Source organism: Pseudophryne corroboree, chromosome 7 (assembly GCF_028390025.1).
Source record: "Pseudophryne corroboree isolate aPseCor3 chromosome 7, aPseCor3.hap2, whole genome shotgun sequence".
NCBI classification, from domain to species: domain Eukaryota; kingdom Metazoa; phylum Chordata; class Amphibia; order Anura; family Myobatrachidae; genus Pseudophryne; species Pseudophryne corroboree.
This window is the reverse complement of record NC_086450.1, coordinates 380890843-380914029: the sequence shown is the minus strand read 5'-3', so window position 1 is coordinate 380914029 and position 23187 is coordinate 380890843. Positions and strand designations below refer to the sequence as shown.

The 23187-nt window shown below is 46.7% G+C and overlaps 1 protein-coding gene across 1 annotated transcript in view; it reads left to right on the top strand.

Moving 5' to 3' along the window:
• Window positions 1-23187, top strand: part of BAIAP3 (BAI1 associated protein 3) — a 353459-nt gene that overhangs the window by 178552 nt on the left and 151720 nt on the right. Inside the window, exons 13-15 of the mRNA XM_063934569.1 lie at window positions 5863-5980; window positions 10065-10189; window positions 10282-10372. Of these exons, the coding sequence (XP_063790639.1) occupies window positions 5863-5980; window positions 10065-10189; window positions 10282-10372 (334 nt within the window). The remainder of the gene's footprint in view (window positions 1-5862; window positions 5981-10064; window positions 10190-10281; window positions 10373-23187) is intronic.

Here is a 23187-nt window from a genome sequence, read left to right as displayed (position 1 = left end):
ATTCGACAGTCTAATTTCGGCAAGTGGGTGCCGAAATTGACCATATGCAATCAAAAACGGATTCGACAGTCCCGCTGCCGAAAAACGGCCGATTTGACGGATTTGTTCCGATTTTTTAAAAACGGGAAAAAACCCAGAAAAAAATGGCGTGGGGTCCCCCCTCCAAAGCATAACCAGCCGCGGGCTCTTCGAGCTGGTCCTGGTTCTAAAAATCCGGGGGGAAAATGGACAGGGGATCCCCCGTATTTTTAAAACCAGCACCGGGCTCTGCGCCTGGTGCTGGTGCAAAAAATACGGGGGACAAAAAGAGTAGGGATCCCCCGTATTTTTTACACCAGCATCGGGCTCCACTAGCTGGACAGATAATGCCACAGCCGGGGGTCACTTTTATACAGCGCCCTGCGGCCGTGGCATTAAATATCCAACTAGTCACCCCTGGCCGGGGTACCCTGGGGGAGTGGGGACCCCTTCAATCAAGGGGTCCCCCCCCCAGCCACCCAAGGGCCCGGGGTGAAGCCCGAGGCTGTCCCCCCCATCCAAGGGCTGTGGATGGGAGGCTGATAGCCTTGAGAAAATGTAAAGAATATTGTTTTTTCCTGTAGTACTACAAGTCCCAGCAAGCCTCCCCCGCAAGCTGGTACTTGGAGAACCACAAGTACCAGCATGTGGGAGAAAAACGGGCCCGCTGGTACCTGTAGTACTACTGGAAAAAAATACCCAAATAAAAACAGGAGACACACACACCTTGAGAGTAAAACTTTATTGCACACCTGCCGACACACACATACTTACCTATGTTGACCCGCCGACTGCCACGTCTCCTGTGAATCAAATTATACTCACCTCAATCCAGTGTCCAGATATAAATCCTCGTACTTGGCAAAAAAAGAAAACGAACAGCCGAACCTGCGGAGTGAAAGGGGTCCCATGTTTACACATGAGACCCCTTTCCCCGAATGCCGGGACACCACGTGACTCCTGTCACCGAGGTCCCTTCAGCCAATCAGGAAGCGCTACTTCGTTGCACTCACCTGATTGGCTGTATGCGCGTGTGACCTCAGACAGCGCATCGCAAAGCCTCCCCATTACTTTCAATGGTGGGAACTTTGCGGGTAGTGGTGGGGTTACCCGCGGTCAGACGCTGACCGCGGGTGACCTCACCGCTGACGCAAAGTTCCCACCATTGAGTATAATGGAGAGGCTTTGCGAGGCGCTGTCTGACAGCTCAGACGTGCAGCCAATCAGCAGAGTGCCAGGACGTTGCGCTCGCTGATTGGCAGAAGGGACCTCGGTGACAGCAGTCACGTGGTGTCCCGGCATTCGGGGAAAGGGGTCTCATGTGTAAACATGGGACCCCTTTCAGTCCGCAGGTTCGGCTGTTCGTTTTCTTTTTTTGCCAAGTACGAGGATTTATATCTGGACACTGGATTGAGGTGAGTATAATTTGATTCACAGGTACCCCGGATCGTCGGATCAGGAGACGTGGCAGTCGGCGGGTCAACATAGGTAAGTATGTGTGTGTCGGCAGGTGTGCAATAAAGTTTTACTCTCAAGGTGTGTGTCTCCTGTTTTTATTTGGGTATTTTTTTCCAGTAGTACTACAGGTACCAGCGGGCCTGTTTTTCTCCCGCATGCTGGTACTTGTGGTTCTCCAAGTACCAGCTTGCGGGGGAGGCTTGCTGGGACTTGTAGTACTACAGGAAAAAACAATATTCTTTACATTTTCTCAAGGCTATCAGCCTCCCATCCGCAGCCCTTGGATGGGGGGGACAGCCTCGGGCTTCACCCCTGGCCCTTGGGTGGCTGGGGAAGGGGGGGACCCCTTGATTGAAGGGGTCCCCACTTCCCCAGGGTACCCTGGCCAGGGGTGACTAGTTGGATATTTAATGCCACGGCCGCAGGGCGCTGTATAAAAGTGACCCCCGGCTGTGGCATTATCTGTCCAGCTAGTTGAGCCCGATGCTGGTGTAAAAAATACGGGGGACCCCTACTCTTTTTGTCCCCCGTATTTTTTGCACCAGCACCAGGCGCAGAGCCCGGTGCTGGTTTTAAAAATACGGGGGATCCCCTGTCCATTTTCCCCCCGGATTTTTAGAACCAGGACCGGCTCGAAGAGCCCGAGGCTGGTTATGCTTTGGAGGGGGGACCCGACGCCATTTTTTTCCGGGATTTTACCATTCCATCTAAAAAAAAAAAATATTTAAAAAAATATATAAATAATACTTGTGCCTCCCAAAAAGACAAACCAAGTACCTAATCCCTTCTAATATAAATAGATATACTATTACCAATAAATAAAACACCCAAAAAAACATGTTTTAATTTTTTTTTATTAGATTCACCCACCAAAGTGTGGCGGATTGAAAATGACGAATTTACTGTCTAAAAGCACTGTTGTCGAATTTCCAAACTTCAATTGAATATACTTTTGTCGAATTGCCGCATTTGTACCATTGCAGAAAAGTCGAATTTGACAAATGTCGAATTTCAAAAAGTCGAATTTTGAAAGTCCGTTTTTTTGACGGAAAGTACTGAATTGCATTGTCGATTATTATTTTTTGGCGAAAAAGTCCAGTTTTTCGACAATTTCGGGAATTCGACCGCAGTTGCATATACCCCCAAGAGTTTAGGCGATCCTCATTGCTCCAGACTGGCCAAGAAGGGCTTGGTACGCGGATCTTCTGGAGTTACTACTGGAAGATCCGAGGCCTCTTCCTCTTCGAGAGGACCTTCTACAACAGGGGCCATTCGCTTATCAAGACTTACCACGGCTACGTTTGACGGCATGGAGGTTGATTGCCAGATCTTAGCTCGGAAGGGCATTCCGAACAAAGTTATCCCTACCCTGATACAGGCTAGGAAAGGGGTAACGTCTAAACATTACCATCGCTTTTGGAAAAAGTATGTGTCTTGGTGTGAATCCAAGAAGTTTCCTACGGTGGAGTTTCAACTTGGGCGGTTTCTCCTCTTCCTGCAAGCAGGTGTGGATGTGGGCCTCCATAAAAGTCCAGATTTCGGGCTTATCCATTTTTCTTCCAGAAACAGTTGGCATCCCTCCCTGAGGTTCAGACTTTCTTGAAAGGGGTGCTGCACATCCAGCCTCTCTTTGTGCCTCCTACGGCACCTTGGGATCTTAACGTGGTGTTGCAGTTCCTGCAATCGGATGGTTCGAGCCTCTACAGGAGGTTGAAGTCAAGTTTCTCACTTGGAAGGCAGTCACACTGTTGGTATTAGCTTTGGCTAGGCGTGTGTCTGAATTGGGGGCTTTGTCCTGAAAGAGCCCCTATTTGATTTTCCATGAAGATAGAGCTGAGCTCAGCACGCGTCAGCAGTTTCTTCCGAAGGTTGTGTCGGCTTTTCATATCAACCAACCTATTGTGGTGCCAGTGGCTACTGACTCCTCAATTGCCTCAAAGTCCTTGGATGTTGTGAGGGCTTTGAGGATTTATGTGAAGAGGACTTCACGTCACAGAAAGTCGGACTCTCTGTTTGTACTTTATGATCCCAACAAGATTGGGTGTCCTGCTTCCAAGCAGACAATTTCTCATTGGATCAGGTTCACTATCCAGCATATTCTACGGCAGGCTTGCCGTGTCCAAAGTCTGTTAAGGCCCACTCTACTCGTAAGATGGGTTCTTCCTGGGCGTCTGCCCGGGATGTCTCGGCTTTACAGCTTTGCCGAGCAGCTACTTGGTCAGGGTCGAACACGTTTGCTAAGTTCTACAAGTTCGATACTTTGGCCTCTGAGGACCTACAGTTTGGTCAGTCAGTTCTGCAGGAGCCTCCGTGCTCTCCCTCCCGTACTGGGAGCTTTGGTACATCCCCATGGTACTAATGTGGACCCCAGCATACTCTAGGACGTAAGAGAAAATAGGATTTTAATGACCTACCGGTAAATCCTTTTCTCGTAGTCTGCAGAGGATGCTGGGCGCCCGCCCAGCGCTTCGTTTTCCTCCAGTTGTTCCTTGGTTCAGTACTGCCTTGTTACTTGGTTTAGTACTGTGTTGTTACTTGCTTAAGTACTGTTTATCAGCTGTTGTTGAGGTTGTTCAGGCTGTTTAGCCTGGTTTGCCTTGTTATGTGTGAGCTGGTGTGAATCTCACCACTATCTGTGTATTTTCTTCTCTCGAAGTATGTCCGTCTCCTCGGGCACAGTTTCTAGAATAAGTCTGGTAGGAGGAGCATAGAGGGAGGAGCCAGCCCACACTATTAAACTCTTAAAGTGCCCATGGCTCCTAGTGGACCCGTCTATACCCCATGGTACTAATGTGAACCCCAGCATCCTCTAGGGACTACGAGAAAAGGATTCACTGGGGGTCATTCCGAGTTGTTCGCTCGGTAAAAATCTTCGCATCGCAGCGATTTTCCGCTTAATGCGCATGCGCAATGTCCGCACTGCGACTGCGCCAAGTAAATTTGCTATGCACTTAGGAATTTTACTCACGGCATTTTCATCGTTCTGGCGATCGTAATGTGATTGACAGGAAATGGGTGTTACTGGGCGGAAACAGGCCGTTTTATGGGCGTGTGGGAAAAAACGCTACCGTTTCCGGAAAAAACGCAGGAGTGGCCGGAGAAACGGGGGAGTGTCTGGGCGAACGCTGGGTGTGTTTGTGACGTCAAACCAGGAACGACAAGCAGTGAAATGATCGCAGATGCCGAGTAAGTCTGGAGCTACTCAGAAACTGCTACGAGGTGTGTAATAGCAATATTGCGAATACATCGTTCGCAATTTTAAGATGCTAAGATTCACTCCCAGTAGGCGGCGGCTTAGCATGAGCAAATCTGCTAAAATCCGCTTGCGAGCGAACAACTCGGAATGACCCCCACTGGTAGGTAATTAAAATCCTATTTTTGCTATAACTGCTCATTCCTCATATTATAATCCTCATATTACGATGTATGCCAAGAAGAAGCAGTACTAAATATCGTAAGCCCTGAGCCTGTTAGAGGGGCCCTGTAGGGCTCCATGCCAGCTGCTCAAGGGAACAGATGTTTACTGGCGGTTGGGAAGGCGGGATCCCAGCGAACATGTGACCGACGTCGGAATCCCTTTCCCGCATCCCGTTCCCCTTTGCAGTGTGTATATATAGTATTTTCCATAGGTTTTTTTTTTTTTTCTTGAGAGGGCATGGCCAGGCCTCCTGGATTTGCCACCCGTCTTCAGTACCCAGGCTCCGCAGTTGTCTCAGGGCCCTGCATATTATAGAAGTTGTAACAAATCCATGTTACATTTTGAGACCTGTTTCTTACACATATGATCAAATATTTCATTAAGATCAATCCCTTAGGCAACTACATAATTTCTTTCAGGAACAAGCAGAAAAATATCATTACACGCATTCATCCTAATTTGTTTTTTTTTCTTTCAGAATAATCTGTAACTAACATACATAAATCCCTTTAAATCATTAAATTTTGTCTTTAAAAAAAAGACCAAATCTAACTGTTCAGATACAGCAGCTACATTGAGTTCATGAGGTTTAAAGGGAAAATACTCAGTTTTTATGATCAAACAATTTAAATACAATTGATATAGCAATTAAAAAGCCTGCCTGGAGGCCCACCTACGAAGCTTTCTCTCCTGAGACCCTGTATGGCTGCGAGCTGAAATGTGCAAAAAGCTGGCCGTTTGGGGCGAACAAGCAGGATTTTTTGTCGCTTTACACGGCTAAACCCTGTCTAACTGGGAGTGATAATTAAAGGGCGCCCACGCCCAGAACAATTGAATAGTAACAATGGGTGCCCTTTAATTATCACTAAATAACAAACATTTGAATACCCCCCTAAAGGTGACAGAGGAAAGGGCACACTGCAGCTGAATGTGAGTGTACTGACAGACTTTCTTCTTTTACTGAAAAGAAAATGGCAGGCTTTCAGCAAACACCACCAAGTGCACCCATTGGACTACAGTTACCTGCTGGACCTTCTCAAGAACATTGAAGAACAGTGGGAGCCATCCATGTGCCCAAGGGAACTGGTAAGTTTCCTTTACACTTGAATAGCCATTTCTTTGCCTTGTTCATCTCTTAATCTTCCAGCAATGCAGCAAATGATTATTATTACTACACATAATACATGTATTGTAGCAAACTGCAAATTGTAGTAAGTTGCACGTGTTGCATGCTGCAAACGCATCTTAACGTACTTACGGGCAATTCTGACTTAAGTTCACGTCTGTATTTTCCCTGCAACGGTTGAATGGGCGTTATTGGGTGGTAACTGGGTGGCAAAGGGGTGTTTGCACATAAGATAAGTGGGCTTGTAGTCAGAGTTGTGACTTATTATGCGTTGCGTGTGGATACTGCACGCCATTCTCAGCCGCATCTTCTGCTCCAAACACGGGGTAGGTGTAAGTGGAATTACTATACTACTGCAATCAGGCACATAATACATAATCACATATTCCTGTTCGTTATACACTATTATCTTACGTCCAAAGTCGCCCCTCCCTGAGCAATTGGCACATCTGAATAAGGTCAGACATTAGAAGAGTAAAGACAGGCAAAGTTATGGTTCACTACTACAAGATACTGGGGTCTATTCATGAAGCAGTGAAAACAGTGGAGAAGTGAGCCTGTGGAGAAGTTGCCCATGGCAACCAATCAACTACTCCATACAATTGTGTAGTATGCAAATTTTCAATGTTACTTCAATGCTGATTGGTTGTCATGGGCAACTTCTCCACTGTTTTCACTGGTTCATGAATAGACCCCAGTATCTTGTAGTAGTGAAGGATTTGTCCACATTATCCCTCTGTCTGTGGCATGAATGCATCTGTACTAGAGGAATTGGCTGGGAACATGGCGGCTAGTGGCACTGCCTGTGAGATCTGCATCCAACATCAGCCCTGGAGCTCAGATTTCATTTGTGACTTGTTTGGAAGTCTGCAGCCAAATCACACATGGCTCAGCAGCATCACGTATTTAGTACACAGCCAAGCAGAGTATGACTAGAATCTGGATATATCGATTTATCACCTGCTGGGCCTAAATTTGTTTTTATTAAGTTTGGGATTTTTTGTATGCTTCTTTCAGATATTTTGTCAGAAAAAGAACAATGTGATCTGGAAGGGAACTCAGCATTCTTGGTTTCATTTTATTTAATCACACTTAGGGATAGATTTACTAAGCTGTGGTTTTTCAAGGTGTTTGGAAACATGGGACTCACGGTGGATTGAGTGAACCATCGATTCCCAACAGTTTCTAAACTCCAAGCCCTGCGCTACCATATGCCGCAAAAGGGGGGGGGGGGGGGGAAAGGCTATTAGCACTGGGCTGGATTCCTTAGGGTGTTCTGGCCTGCAAATATATCCAGCCCTAACAGGTAAAAGTCCAAGAACGCCAATGCCCACATGGAGAGGATTAGACCTGGTGATTTAAGTCAGTAGTTAATTGGAAAAGGGGGGTTGTGTGGAGTTGTCTTTATCTAACAATACAGTGTGTGTATCCTGTCATTTTTAAAATATCTATTTTTATAGGTGCACTGCAGGTCCCAGCTGGCCATAGTTGTCAGGTTAGGCTGGTAAATTGTGGTTATTCAATGGCCATTGTGTCCTGGCAGCCTTTAAACTTGGGCAACACAGGACTTGTACAGACCTATGGTGCACCAATAATTTGAATTATTAGCTGTGTCATTACACTATACTTATAATTATAACCCCATCACTTAAAGTCCCGGTGTGCACGTTTTATTGCAGGTCTCTTGCCCCCAGCCTTTGTGCTGACAAGCCTGGTACAAAGGTGGGAAGACCCCAGCTATAGCGCCACCAGCTCTGGCTGGTAAAGCCTAGTGCTGGTCAGTAGAAACTTGCTCCCCGTTCCCCATCTTCATACTACCAGTCTTAACGTGTGTACACACTGTGAGATTCAGGCTAACCCCAATTCTCACTGTGCGATAGGGACTGGATCGGTATCGCAAACACATAATGACTGTGCTTGCGATACTGACTATGTGCGATTTTGGCTAAGTGTCAATTTTGACTATCTTTTCTATGAGATAGTCAAAATTGACTTGCATGCACACAGTCTATCTATGCTTGCGATGCCGACCGCGCATCGGCATCGCATCGGGATCGCAAGGTGACTTTCACCTTGCGATCTGCACTAACTTTTCTTACAATTTTGACTACCGTATACACTCGAGTATAAGCCGACTTTTTCAGCACATTTTTCTATGCTGAAAAAGCCCCCCTCGGCTTATACTCGAGTCAGCTCATGGCTGCAGCAGACGCCGTGAGCTGTGTGGGCGTCCGCTGCAGCCGGCTCCAGGGACAGACACTAGAGGTCATTATTGACCTCTAGTGTCTGTGCGGCGCTGCTATGGGAGAGACGCCATGACATCTCTCCCATAGAGAGGAGCGAGCGGGCGGCCAGACGGAGCAGCAGCAGAAGAATCGGTCGGGAAGCAGGAGCGGGACAGTGGTAAGTATTGTTTTTATTATTTTGTGTGTGTGTGTTTGTAAGCTGCGACGGGGGCACAGCGACAGGGGGCAAATAAAGAGGGGGCACAACTACTGGGGGCAAATAAAGAGGGGGCACAACTACTGGGGGCAAAGAAAGAGGGGGCACAACTACTGGGGGCAAAGAAAGAGGGGGCACAACTACTGAGGGCAAAGCAACAGGGGCCATGTTTTTATCTGGCACTGTGGGGGGATATCTGTCACTGGGGGTATATGTGGTACTGGGGGCACAGCCCTAGCAACAAGCATTACCCCCTGGCAACAAGCATAACACCTACCGCATGAAACCCCTGGCAATGAGCATGACACCCTGAGCATGAAAACCCCTGGCACCGTGCATTTCCCACCCTAGGCTTATACTCGAGTCAGTAATTTTTCCCAGTTTTTTGTGGTAAAATTAGGTGCCTCGGCTTATATTCGGGTCGACTTATACTCAAGTATATACGGTATATAGTCAAAATCGAAAGAAAATATCTCACCGTGTGTACACAACATTAGCCTAGACCCCAGGCATTTTCTATTTTCAACAAAAGACATAAATAGAGGCAGATGTATTAACCTGGAGAAGGCATAAGGAAGTGATAAACCAGTGATATGTGCAAGGTGATAAAGGCACCAGCCAATCAGATCCTAACTGTTAATTTACATATTGGAGCTGATTGGCTGGTGCCTTTATCACCTTGCACATATCACTGGTTTATCACTTCCTTATGCCTTCCCCAGGTTAATACATCTGCCCCATACAGTATTTACAAGGCTGCATGGAACCAGCGGAACCATGCAGCTCTTTACACATACAGTATACAGTATGCCTCTATTTTTTTATTTTTGCATTGGTTTTGCAGAGGTTTCAAGTACCCCTACTTTGGGTTGCCATACCTGTAATGGTGAAGTATTAGAATTGTGATTTCGGTTCCTAAGTGTGGTTTTGCAGTGGTTTTGACTTTAGCTAATTGGCGAGATGGAAAATAGATGGAAAATCAAAGCAAATTCGCTGGGATTTCGAAGTCACTGCTTAGTAAATCTCCCCTCACACCTGTCTATTTTTAACAATATATTTTACTTGACAATGAATTTCTGCAAATTGCAATTTTTGAGGTTTAGTCGTCCTCTAAATGTGTAGTCTCCTGAGCTCATGTTTACTATAATGAACTCTGTCATAACTCGTGGTAGTATGATGACCAAATCCACCATAATGTGTCTGCTGGTAAATTTGTCACCAATACATACAGTACCTGACGACTTCTGAATATTATGACTCGGGATCTTGTGTATGTGTACGCAAAGGAGTCATGGCTACTTACCCCATGGCGTATGGCCAGGGTTTCCGAAGTGCTAGGCCGCCCCCAGCCCCATTTCAAATAGGAGGTGCCTGAACCAATGTCCATCACATAAATATATGTCAAGTCCACAAAATGACAAAATGACTGCTTCCACTGTCTTTAAGAGATGACATGCATAGTGATCTTACTGTAGGTGATTCTCATGTCAGAAAGACCTGAAATGCTGCTTTAGCTTTGTATTATGTGACAGCTTTTCTTGACATGAGTACATTTCGTTACACACTGTACACAAAACAAGTGTTCTGTTCCCAATATTCCAGGAGCAAAGCTTGGCTGAAAGTTTCATCCTCTTCACCGAATATTGTCTCTTGCTGCTGAAAAAACTGAGGGAGAACTTCCCCGTCTTCAACACAACAGTTATCAGCCGGCTTGAATTCATGCTAAGGTAACGCACAGCTGTATAAATGATAACCATTAACAGCAGACTACTCAGCTGCAGGAATGTATATAGTTATACTCAGTATTGTTCTCACGCAGGTGTCTCAATCAAATACAGAATATGCAAGCGTTTAAGACAGTCTGTCCCTTCCACAATGAACTGCATCTGGAAATTGCAACTGTGTTAAAGGTATTGTTCTCTCTATAATGACAACCCACAAAAGTACATGCAATTATAGCTGCAATAATGAGCAAGCACAGGGCTGGATTAAGGCTTGCGGGGGCCCAGGGGCAACTAAGTTGTGGGGGCCACCACTATAAAAATTGATGGCAATCACAACACCTCCCCAGCGCCCCCGGTTTAAAAAATACCCCCACACACAGAGCGTTACCTATTTGGACCCTGCCAGTCATGATGCAGCAGTGGGAGAGTGGATAACCAGGAGAGCACAGTCGCACAGCGGCGTTGCAGTGGGTGTCTCTGGTACAGTGTCATTAGGAATTTGCCGTCACTATCCTGCGAGACTGACTTTAGTGAGGAGGGCAAATAGAGACACAGCTAAATGCTGTGCTCTGGTTTTAATAGTGCCATCAGATGATTCTGAGGGACTGTGTGTGGGGGCCCCGGTACGACTGTCGCTGTCGACCCTCCTATAGTCTGGCCTTGAGCAAGCAAACAAGTAACAGATAAACATTTTATGTAAAGGAAGATGCTATAAGCCATTCTTTTTTTCCAAAAAGGAGCCAGTCTAATTCATCTAGAAATAAATGTGAAACAGCTTTTCTTCATTTATAATGGTCCACTCATACTGCTTTAGTTCAGTAGTGTCTCCTTTCACCTTTAATCTTTGTACACCTGCCTTGTTTCGGTACTCTGCTAAGTTTAAAGTGCAGTAAGATAGATTCTGTGCTCTAAAAACCATATTGCAAATGTGAGTGATCCTGCCCAAGTTTGTAACAATGTAGTGCAACTGTTTCTACCGCCCAAGACACAAGGCCGAGCAGGGGGAGCGGTCACTGCTCCAGTAGCACCCTTTTCCAGCTTGTGACACACCACTAAGAAAAATAAAGTCTGGCACGGCAAGTATGACAGTATATTTACACTGGTCTCAATGAAAAATTTCTTAAAGAACTGGTAACCCCATTGCCAAGGGGCTACGCCCAATACCCAGGTCCCCAAGTCTGAAATAGAGTTTCTTTGCCACAGAATCCCAAGCCTAACTTTGGGGTTCTTTCTGGTTCTCAATCCAGAGCTTTTGCTTTAATTCATGGCAACAGAATTTTTTTCAGTGCTCACCACCACAGTTGCTGGTTTCTGGATCAGCCTCTGCCACGTCTACCAACTGATCCAATTTTTGATACAGCACCACCAGGTCAGGTAACAGGGTGTCCTATACTATCCTAAGCTGATTTTATGTCCTGCTGTCCCCTTAGCTTTAAGATTATCAAAGACCTGTGTGAAATACTGGGGGTCGGCATGGATGTTCAGCATTTTTTCACTCATTAGGTCAATAACGGAGAGAAAACAGCTCCAAAAAGCTTCCTTCAAGCTTTTGACTAGAAAAGTCTTCAGTGGGTAGGTAGTCTCACTGCCCACATATGTATATGATAGCTATAAACGTGTTGACATAAATGCCAGTAGTACCAGCTCATTGTCCAGCTCTGAAGAAATAACCTTCTGGCAAAGCATGTAGAGAAAAACTACACTGGCCGATGTGATGAAGCCTACTCCCTGCCAGCATCCAGTGAGATTCCTGTCTATATCTGTCAGCCATATAACAATATCTGAAGGTGACAGCTGCTTCAGCTTGTTATACCTGAAACTAGGGTGGCCAATCCCGGGATCGGGATCCTGGTATTTAGATTTCAGGATTAGAAAGCCCCCTTGTTTTTTCAATGGTAGGCACTGTTGAGCGTCCTGAGGAGGCTCAGACGCTGCCCAGTTCCCTGCTCCCCCTGTCCCATGTTGTGCACACTGCTCAGGGTGACGTGAAGTAAGTGGTCATGCTGCGCAGTCTGACACCAGGCGCCTGTGCTGCCCGGACTGTACCCCACCGCCCACAGCAAGTGAACCTGCCCGCCCTCCCAGAGGATGGTGAGTAATTCTGTGGACTGGTTGGGTCCAGGAAGGGGGAGCGGGCACTGAAGATTTAAATTTTTTAAATCTTCAACCCAATCCCGGGTATCCCGGGAATCAATCCCGGGGTTACCCAGGATTGAAAAAAAGGCCTGGGATTGGCCTTCCTACCTGCAACAGATTAACTCCTCAAGACTGCTCAGCTGCTCACTGGTGGATGTCTGCACCATTGTGCATTTTGGAGGTGAGCACTCTTGCTGGTCAGGGTCCTTGGCAAGAGCATCGTGTGAGGCCTGGGTGAAGGTTGATAGATTGACATAGAATAGCAAATCTTTCATGCTGTCACAAATGAGGTGGGTATTGTTGGTTTCACCCTTCTTGCCTTGCCTCTTTTTAGACATAAAATGCCTAAAGCGCCAGATGAGCGAATGTCTCTCAGCAGATCTTCCAGTCTTGCTGTTCTGCACAGCAGGGCAATGGGCCCCACTTGATGAGTCTTCGTTAGGCAGGATGGCTTTGTAGCAGCACGGGAATGGGAAAAAATTCCACATTCCCATTCTCAAGGTCCTGTTCTGTATCTTTGGAGTCTGCAAACAATAATATCTGCAGGATTCAAATTCCAATTCAGGCTTTGGCCTGTGGTGGCTCTAACTGCTAAAAGCAAACAGATATGCACCATCCATTTAAAGCGCGTTGTGAATGAAGCTGCCCGGTTCTAGACAAGGCAGCAGCTGAGTCCAGCAGGTAGTCAGAGGCTTTTTGAGTTATTTATGCTAATGAGCTACTGATAACAGCTAGGTAATTCAACAAGTGATGAAAATTGTTGAAAATAATAAGAATTTACTTACCGATAATTCTATTTCTCATAGTCCGTAGTGGATGCTGGGACTTCCGTAAGGACCATGGGGATAGCGGCTCCGCAGGAGACTGGGCACAAAAAGTAAAAGCTTTAGACTAGCTGGTGTGCACTGGCTCCTCCCCCTATGACCCTCCTCCAAGCCTCAGTTAGGATACTGTGCCCGGACGAGCGTACATAATAAGGAAGGATTTTGAATCCCGGGAAAGACTCATACCAGCCACACCAATCACACTGTACAACCTGTGATCTGAACCCAGTTAACAGTATGATAAACGTAGGAGCCTCTGAAAAGATGGCTCACAACAATAAACAACCCGATTTTTTTGTAACAATAACTATATACAAGTATTGCAGACAATCCGCACTTGGGATGGGCGCCCAGCATCCACTACGGACTATGAGAAATAGAATTATCGGTAAGTAAATTCTTATTTTCTCTGACGTCCTAGTGGATGCTGGGACTTCCGTAAGGACCATGGGGATTATACCAAAGCTCCCAAACGGGCGGGAGAGTGCGGATGACTCTGCAGCACCGAATGAGAGAACTCCAGGTCCTCCTCAGCCAGGGTATCGAATTTGTAAAATTTTGCAAACGTGTTTGCCCCTGACCAAGTAGCTGCTCGGCAAAGTTGTAAAGCCGAGACCCCTCGGGCAGCCGCCCAAGATGAGCCCACTTTTCTTGTGGAATGGGCTTTAACAGATTTTGGCTGTGGCAGTCCTGCCACAGAATGTGCAAGCTGAATCGTACTACAAATCCAACGAGCAATCGTCTGCTTAGAAGCAGGAGCACCCAGCTTGTTGGGTGCATACAGGATAAACAGCGAGTCAGATTTTCTGACTCCAGCCGTCCTGGAAACATATATTTTCAGGGCCCTGACTACGTCCAACAACTTGGAGTCCTCCAAGTCCCTAGTAGCCGCAGGCACCACAATAGGTTGGTTCATGTGAAACGCTGAAACCACCTTAGGGAGAAATTGAGGACGAGTCCTCAATTCTGCCCTGTCTGAATGAAAAATTAGGTAAGGGCTTTTATATGACAAAGCCGCCATTTCTGAGACACGCCTGGCTGACGCCAGAGCTAATAGCATGACCACCTTCCATGTGAGATATTTTAATTCCACAGTGGTGAGTGGTTCAAACCAATGTGATTTTAGGAACCCTAAAACTACATTGAGATCCCAAGGTGCCACTGGTGGCACAAAAGGAGGTTGTATATGCAGTACCCCCTTGACAAACGTCTGAACTTCAGGCAATGAAGCCAGTTCTTTTTGGAAGAAGATCGACAGGGCCGAAATTTGAACCTTAATGGATCCTAATTTTAGGCCCATAGACAGTCCTGCTTGCAGGAAATGCAGGAAACGACCCAGTTGAAATTCCTCTGTGGGGGCCTTCTTAGCCTCACACCAGGAAACATATTTTCGCCAAATGCGGTGATAATGTTTCGCAGTTACATCCTTCCTGGCTTTGATCAGGGTAGGGATGACTTCATCTGGAATGCCTTTTTCCATCAGGATCCGGCGTTCAACCGCCATGCCGTCAAACGCAGCCGCGGTAAGTCTTGGAACAGACAAGGTCCCTGCTGGAGCAGGTCCTTTCTTAGAGGTAGAGGCCACGGGTCCTCCGTGAGCATCTCTTGCAGTTCCGGGTACCAAGTTCTTCTTGGCCAATCCGGAGCCACGAGTATAGTCTTCACTCCTCTCCTTCTTATGATTCTCAGTACTTTTGGAATGAGAGGCAGAGGAGGGAACACATACACCGACTGGTACACCCACGGTGTTACCAGAGCGTCCACCGCTATTGCCTGAGGGTCTCTTGACCTGGCGCAATATCTGTCCAGTTTTTTGTTGAGACGGGACGCCATCATGTCCACCTTTGGTTTTTCCCAACGGTTTACAATCACTTGAAAGACTTCTGGGTGAAGTCCCCACTCCCCCGGGTGGAGGTCGTGTCTGCTGAGGAAGTCTGCTTCCCAGTTGTCCACTCCCGGAATGAACACTGCTGACAGTGCCACCACATGATTTTCCGCCCAGCGAAGAATCCTTGCAGCTTCTGCCATTGCCCTCCTGCTTCTTGTGCCGCCCTGTCTGTTGACGTGGGCGACTGCCGTGATGTTGTCCGATTGGACCAATACCGACTGACCCTGAAGCAGAGGCCTTGCTTGACTTAGGGCATTGTAAATGGCCCTTAGTTCCAGGATATTTATGTGAAGAGACGTTTCCATGCTTGACCACAAGCCCTGGAAATTTCTTCCCTGTGTGACTGCTCCCCAGCCTCTCAGGCTGGCATCGGTGGTCACCAGCATCCAATCCTGAATGCCGAATCTGCGGCCCTCTAGAAGATGAGCACTCTGTAACCACCACAGGAGAGACACCCTTGTCCTCGGAGATAGGGTTATCCGCTGATGCATCTGAAGATGCGATCCGGACCATTTGTCCAGCAGATCCCACTGAAAAGTTCTTGCATGGAATCTTCCGAATGGAATCGCTTCGTAAGAAGCCACCATTTTTCCCAGGACTCTTGTGCATTGATGCACTGACACTTGGCCTGGTTTTAGGAGTTTCCTGACTAGCTCGGATAACTCCCTGGCCTTCTCCTCCGGGAGAAACACCTTTTTCTGGACTGTGTCCAGAATCATCCCCAGGAACAGTAGACGTGTTGTTGGAATCAGCTGTGATTTTGGGATATTTAGGATCCACCCGTGCTGACGTAGCACTACCTGAGATAGTGCTACTCCGACCTCTAACTGTTCCCTGGACCTTGCCCTTATCAGGAGATCGTCCAAGTAAGGGATAATTAAGACGCCTTTTCTTCGAAGAAGAATCATCATTTCGGCCATTACCTTGGTAAAGACCCGTGGTGCCGTGGACAATCCAAACGGCAGCGTCTGAAACTGATAATGACAGTTTTGTACCACAAACCTGAGGTACCCTTGGTGAGAAGGATAGATTGGGACATGGAGATAAGCATCTTTGATGTCCAGAGACACCATATAGTCCCCTTCTTCCAGGTTCGCTATCACTGCTCTGAGTGACTCCATCTTGAATTTGAACCTTTTTATGTAAGTGTTCAAGGATTTTAGATTTAAAATTGGTCTCACCGAGCCGTCCGGCTTCGGTACCACAAACAGCGTGGAATAATACCCCTTTCCCTGTTGTAGGAGGGGTACCTTGATTATCACCTGCTGGGAATACAGCTTGTGAATAGCTTCCACTACCGCCTCCCTGTCGGAGGGAGACGTTGGCAGAGCAGACTTCAGGAACCGGCGAGGGGGAGACGTCTCGAATTCCAATTTGTACCCCTGTGATACTACCTGCAGGATCCAGGGGTCCACTTGCGAGTGAGCCCACTGCGCGCTGAAATTCTTGAGACGGCCCCCCACCGTGCCTGAGTCCGCTTGTAAGGCCCCAGCGTCATGCTGAAGACTTGGCAGAAGCGGGGGAGGGCTTCTGCTCCTGTGAAGAGGCTGCCTGGTGCAGTCTTTTTCCCCTTCCTCTGCCCCGGGGCAGAAATGAGTGGCCTTTTGCCCGCTTGCCCTTATGGGAACGAAAGGACTGAGTTTGAAAAGACGGTGTCTTTTTCTGCTGAGAGGTGACCTGGGGTAAAAAGGTGGATTTTCCAGCCGTTGCTGTGGCCACCAGGTCCGATAGACCGACCCCAAATAACTCCTCCCCTTTATACGGCAATACTTCCATATGTCGTTTGGAATCCGCATCACCTGACCACTGTCGCGTCCATAACGCTCTTCTGGCAGAAATGGACATCGCACTCACTCTAGATGCCAGGGTGCAAATATCCCTCTGTGCATCTCGCATATATAGTAATGCATCCTTTAAATGCTCTATAGTTAATAATATACTGTCCCTATCCAGGGTATCAATATTTTCAGTCAGGGAATCCGACCAAGCCACTCCAGCACTGCACATCCAGGCTGAGGCGATTGCTGGTCGCAGTATAACACCAGTATGTGTGTATATACCTTTTAGGATATTTTCCAGCCTTCTATCAGCTCGTTCCTTAAGGGCGGCCGTATCGGGAGACGGTAACGCCACTTGTTTTGATAAGCGTGTGAGCGCCTTATCTACCCTAGGGGGTGTTTCCCAACGCGCCCTAACCTCTGGCGGGAAAGGGTATAGTGCCAATAATTTATTAGAAATCAGCAGTTTTTTATCGGGGGAAAACCACGCTTTATCACACACCTCATTTAATTCATCTGATTCAGGAAAAACTACTGGTAGTTTTTTCACACCCCACATAATACCCTTTTTTGTGGTACTTGTAGTGTCAGAAATATTCAATGCCTCCTTCATTGCCGTGATCATGTAACGTGTGGCCCTACTGGACATTACGTTTGTCTCCTCACCGTCGACACTGGATTCAGTATCCGTGTCTGGGTCTGTGTCGACCATCTGAGGTAACGGGCGTTTTAGCGCCCCCGACGGTGTCTGAGACGCCTGAACAGGCACTAATTGATTTGCCGGCTGTCTCATGTCGTCAACAGTTTTTTGCAAAGTGCTGACACTGTCACGTAATTCTTTAAATACGACCATCCAGTCAGGTGTCGACTCCCTAGGGGGTGACATCACTAACACAGGCAATTGCTCTGCTTCCACATAATTTTCCTCCTCATACATGTCGACACAATCGTACCGACACCCAGCACACACACAGGGAATGCTCTGAAAGAGGACAGGACCCCACGAGCCCTTTGGGGAGACAGAGGGAGAGTTTGCCAGCACACACCAGAGCGCTATATATATACAGGGATAACCTTATGTAAGTGTTACTCCCTTTATAGCTGCTGTTTTATATTAGCTGCCAATAGTGCCCCCCCTCTCTTGTTTTACCCTGATTCTGTAGCAGGACTGCAGGGGAGAGTCTGGGAGCCTTCCTTCCAGCGGAACTGTGAGGGAAAATGGCGCTTGTGTGCTGAGGAGATAGGCTCCGCCCCCTTCACGGCGGCCTTTTCTCCCGCTTTTTTTAGGAAAACTGGCAGGGGTGAAATGCATCCATATAGCCCAGGAGCTATATGTGATGTATTTCTTTAGCCATATAAGGTTTAAACATGTTTTATTGCGTCTCAGGGCGCTCCCCCCCAGCGCCCTGCACCCTCAGTGACCGGAGTGTGAAGTGTGCTGAGAGCAATGGCGCACAGCTGCAGTGCTGTGCGCTACCTTTTCTGAAGACAGGAACGTCTTCCGCCGCCGATTTCTCCGGACCTCTTCGCTCTTCTGGCTCTGTAAGGGGGCCGGCGGCGCGGCTCCGGGACCCATCCAGGCTGAACCTGTGATCGTCCCTCTGGAGCTAATGTCCAGTAGCCAAGAAGCCCAATCCACTCTGCACGCAGGTGAGTTCGCTTCTTCTCCCCTTAGTCCCACGATGCAGTGAGCCTGTTGCCAGCAGGACTCACTGAAAATAAAAAACCTATTTAAACTTTTACTTCTAAGCAGCTCAGGAGAGCCACCTAGCATGCACCCTTCTCGTTCGGGCACAAAAATCTAACTGGGGCTTGGAGGAGGGTCATAGGGGGAGGAGCCAGTGCACACCAGCTAGTCTAAAGCTTTTACTTTTTGTGCCCAGTCTCCTGCGGAGCCGCTATCCCCATGGTCCTTACGGAAGTCCCAGCATCCACTAGGACGTCAGAGAAATACAAGGTACAGTATTAACACTCTATTTGAAACCTATAAGGAAGGGAATACGTTTTAAATAAATTATAGAGATGTAGATATATTTGAAAAAAAAAAAAGTTTCCTTCAGCAATGGATCCGTCTACTGTACCTCATATCTATACTATTTACCTACCTTCTGTATCAATCTGCCTACAGATGTGCACTCATACATCTTTGCTCCGTGCGCTACAGGTCACGTTACACATAACGTATGAGTGCCGCATGACTCGGTAGCACCCTGCGTCTTATTTTGCGTTTTTATCCTGTGAAAATGCATCTTATATGCAATAGGACGCACAGGCAGCCGCAATTACACACAGAATATAGACATGCTGCATATCATTTAATCAGCAGGAGCTGCTTGTGCGTCCTATTACAGCCAATCCCAGACGCATTTTGACAGAAAAAAACCTGCAAAAAAGATGCCCTGCTCTACCGAGTCCCGCCACGGCATGGCGCGTCTTCAACTGCTGTTTAGCGTGACTGCAGCAACGATGTAAGACAGAGATTTTCAACCTTTTACAACTCGCTGCACACTGACCAAGATGTAAATATTGCCAAGGCACACTCAAATATAATGGTGATGCATGGTGCAGTTACATGTCCGAGGATTTCATGTCGCAGCTTCTCCATAGGTAACGCCTGAGCCACATCTGAGAAAGTCAGAAAAGCCCAACACTGCCCGGGCCCAAAATTAGAACTGGCTCTGCAACCACTAAACCCATTAGTATTGATCGTTCCAGGGTCTCAGTAGCAGCAAAACACTGATGGGCCTGGCTCTGCTTCTATGGCGGCACACCTGGAGACTGCTCAGGGCACACTAGTGTGTCACAGCACAGTGGTTGAAAAACAGTGATGTAAGAGGACACATCTGTTTCCCTATATCGATCTCATATATATTTCTGATATTTCATAGTTGTGCCAAGTGGTTACAATCTGCCATCAATTTTTATGTATGACTAACAAGCTGCAGCCTTGTGAATATTGCTGTAGTCTGCAGTATGGCTGCCACAGGGGCAGATTAACAGTGGGCTGATGGAACTATGGCACCAGGACTCCACATAAAAATAGGCCCATCATTATGGCAGCATAAACATGCTAATATATAGATGTAGGTCGCGTCCATAGTCCGGCACCAATATTCCTGCTCCCAGACCATTCCTGCTCATCATGACATCACTTGCACCAGGGGTAGGGGGTGCTAGTCCTGGGCGGCTCTGAGCCTTGCTACGGCACTGATACTATTTTTAGTCTTATTTTACGTATCTGCATATGAAACATAATACTTGCAGTTTGGCTTCTAATTATCACCAGAACTTACCTTCTGTGTAACTTTTCATGATAGTCTACAGGCCCATATAGACGGGCCGATGCGGGAGAGATGTGTGCTGAGCGAACCGCTCAGCACACATCTCTCCACCCGCTCAGCACAGTGCGATCTGTGCTGAGCGTGCGGGGGGGGGGGGGGGGGGGAAGGGCGCTCATTTCACCCAGCGGGTGAAGTGAGCGACCCGCTAGATTGGCCTGCATGCAGGCTAATCTAGCACCAGCGATAGCGATGCGCTGGGCTGCGCATCGCTATCGCTGTAGGGGGTACACACGGAGCGATAATGCTAAAATTCTAAGCAATCTAGTCAGATTGCTTAGAATATCGCTCCGTGAGTACCCCCCTTATCTGTACAAGGTAAATCATTATTCTTTAGATTGTGTCAGGGTGATCAGTGTAGGTTGGAATTAAGGTTGAGAATGTGGTTATTTTTTCAGCAACGTTCACTTTGGTTGATTTTCTGACTTCAGTCAAGTTACCAATGAAAGTGGTCTGTAGGGTATATGAGCATTTTATGGCCATTTCAAAGAGTGATCATGCCTGTGAAGGCATGTGGATTAGTTGCCTATAGTTTGAGCACCACACCTGGTCATTTGAATTCACCACTGCAACAAATACTGTAAATCTTCAGTGAAGAGGATTAGACCATTGTGGCTGTAATATTTCAGTTTATGGCCTTAAAAAGGGTGGTCTTCAGGTTGCCGGCAGCCGGGCTCCCGACGACCACTATACCGGCGCCGGAATCCCGACCGCCGGCATACCGACAGATTTTCTCCCTCTTAGGGGTCCACGATCCCCCTGGAGGGAGAATAGTTAGCGTGGCGCGCGACTGCCGGCATCACATACTACACCCCCCTAAAAATGTCAATGTTTGCTCACTGTGATGGCTCCATCAGATTTTAAGCCATTGTTTGGGTTTCTCTTCATGTTAAAGTTCCATCGGTGTGTGTGAAGTTGATCTACAGTAATCTCAGTGTTTTCAGTAGCTATGTATAGTATACAGAATCTATGGCATCATTCATTCTCAGATGTTATCACTATGGGCTATATAACAGAATATAGCAGCAGTCCCCGACTTATGTTGTTAATTTTGCCAAACCATCAGTATTTACAGAATACTGGGGCAGATGTATAAACCTGGAGAAGGCATAAGGAAGTGATAAACCAGTGATAAGTGCAAGGTGATAAACACATAGGGGGTCATTCCAAGTTGTTCGCTCGTTATATTTTTCTCGCAACGGAGCGATTAGTCGCTAATGCGCATGCGCAATGTCCGCAGTGCGACTGCGCCAAGTAAATTTGCTATGCAGTTAGGTATTTTACTCACGGCATTACGAGGTTTTTTCTTCGTTCTGGTGATCGTAATGTGATTGACAGGAAGTGGGTGTTTCTGGGCGGAAACTGGCCGTTTTATGGGTGTGTGCGAAAAAACGCTACCGTTTCTGGGAAAAACGCGGAAGTGGCTGGAGAAACGGAGGAGTGTCTGGCCGAACGCTGGGAGTGTTTGTGACGTCAAACCAGGAACGAAACTGACTGAACTGATCGCAGTTGCCGAGTAAGTGTGGAGCTACTCAGAAACTGCTAAGAAGTGTCTATTCGCAATTTTACTAATCTTTCGTTCGCAATTTTGATAAGCTAAGATTCACTCCCAGTAGGCGGCGGCTTAGCGTGTGCAAAGCTGCTAAAAGCAGCTTGCGAGCGAACAACTCGGAATGAGGGCCATAAGCCAATCAGCTCCTAACTGTTAATTTACGTATTGGAGCTGATTGGCTAGTGCATTTATAACCTTGCATTTATTACTGGTTTATCACTTCCTTATGCCTTCTCCAGGTTAATATACATCTGCCCCTATATTCCAGAAACAACTGATAATATATTTGTAGGTTTCTGATGGAGTGAAAATTTTTTCTAAGTCCTGTAACAAGGCTGTGTGACTGGTGCTGCAAGTAAGACATAAATCATCATGAGTCATTTCTGTAAACAAATGCATTATGCAATGTGTTCTCAAACGTGTAACTTACCCTCTTTATCATCCCTTAATATGATAAAATGTTTAAGAGAAGAACATTGCGCTGATGCATGGAAAGAATCATGTTTATTAGTTAGAGAACATACAGCTGTGCCCAACAACCCAGGATATTGAAATACAGGTTGAGTATCCCTTACCCAAAATGCTTGGGACCAGAAGTATTTTGGATATCGGATTTTTCCGTATTTTGGAATAATTGCATACTATAATGCGATATCATGGCGATGGGACCTAAGTCTAACACAGAATGCATTTATGGTTCATATACACCTTATACACACAGCCTGAAGGTAATTTTAGCCAATATTTTTAATAACTTTGTGCATTAAACAAAGTGTGTATACATTCACACAATTCATTTATGTTTCATATACACCTTATACACACAGCCTGAAGGTCATTTAATACAATATTTTTAATAACTTTGTGTATTAAACAAAGTTTGTGTACATTGAGCCATCAGAAAACAAAGATTTCACTATCTCACTCTCACTCAAAAAAGTCTGTATTTCGGAATATTCCGTATTTCGGAATATTTGGATATGGGATACTCAACCTGTATGTGATTTATTGTAAAGCTAGTCCAGTAATCCAATAAACTGTGAACACTGTCAGGTGGTGGCTTGTACTGTGTGTTATCAGTGCACTGCAACACTTAAACATTATTAGTCCATTTATCATTAACATACCACAGTCTAATACCCTGGCCAACGCATCAGTGGCTCTGACCTCAGTAAGCCATATTTCAAAACCTAAAGTGATACTTGTTAAAAGCAACAGATAAAGGAGTCTATTTATCAATCAGCAAATGGGTGTCAGATCAGGCTGGAATGTAGTATCCGATGAATGGGCTAGAGCGGAGGTGGCAGAAGCCACTGACGGAAGAAGACTTGGAGGCTGGATATAGGGGGTTATTCCGAGTTGATCGCTCGCAAGCAGTTTTTAGCAGCCGTGCAAACGCACTTTCGCTTTGCAGAAGTGCGAACGCTTGTGCAGCAGAGCGCCTGCAAAATCTTTTAGTGCAAAACAAGACCAGCCCTGTAGTTA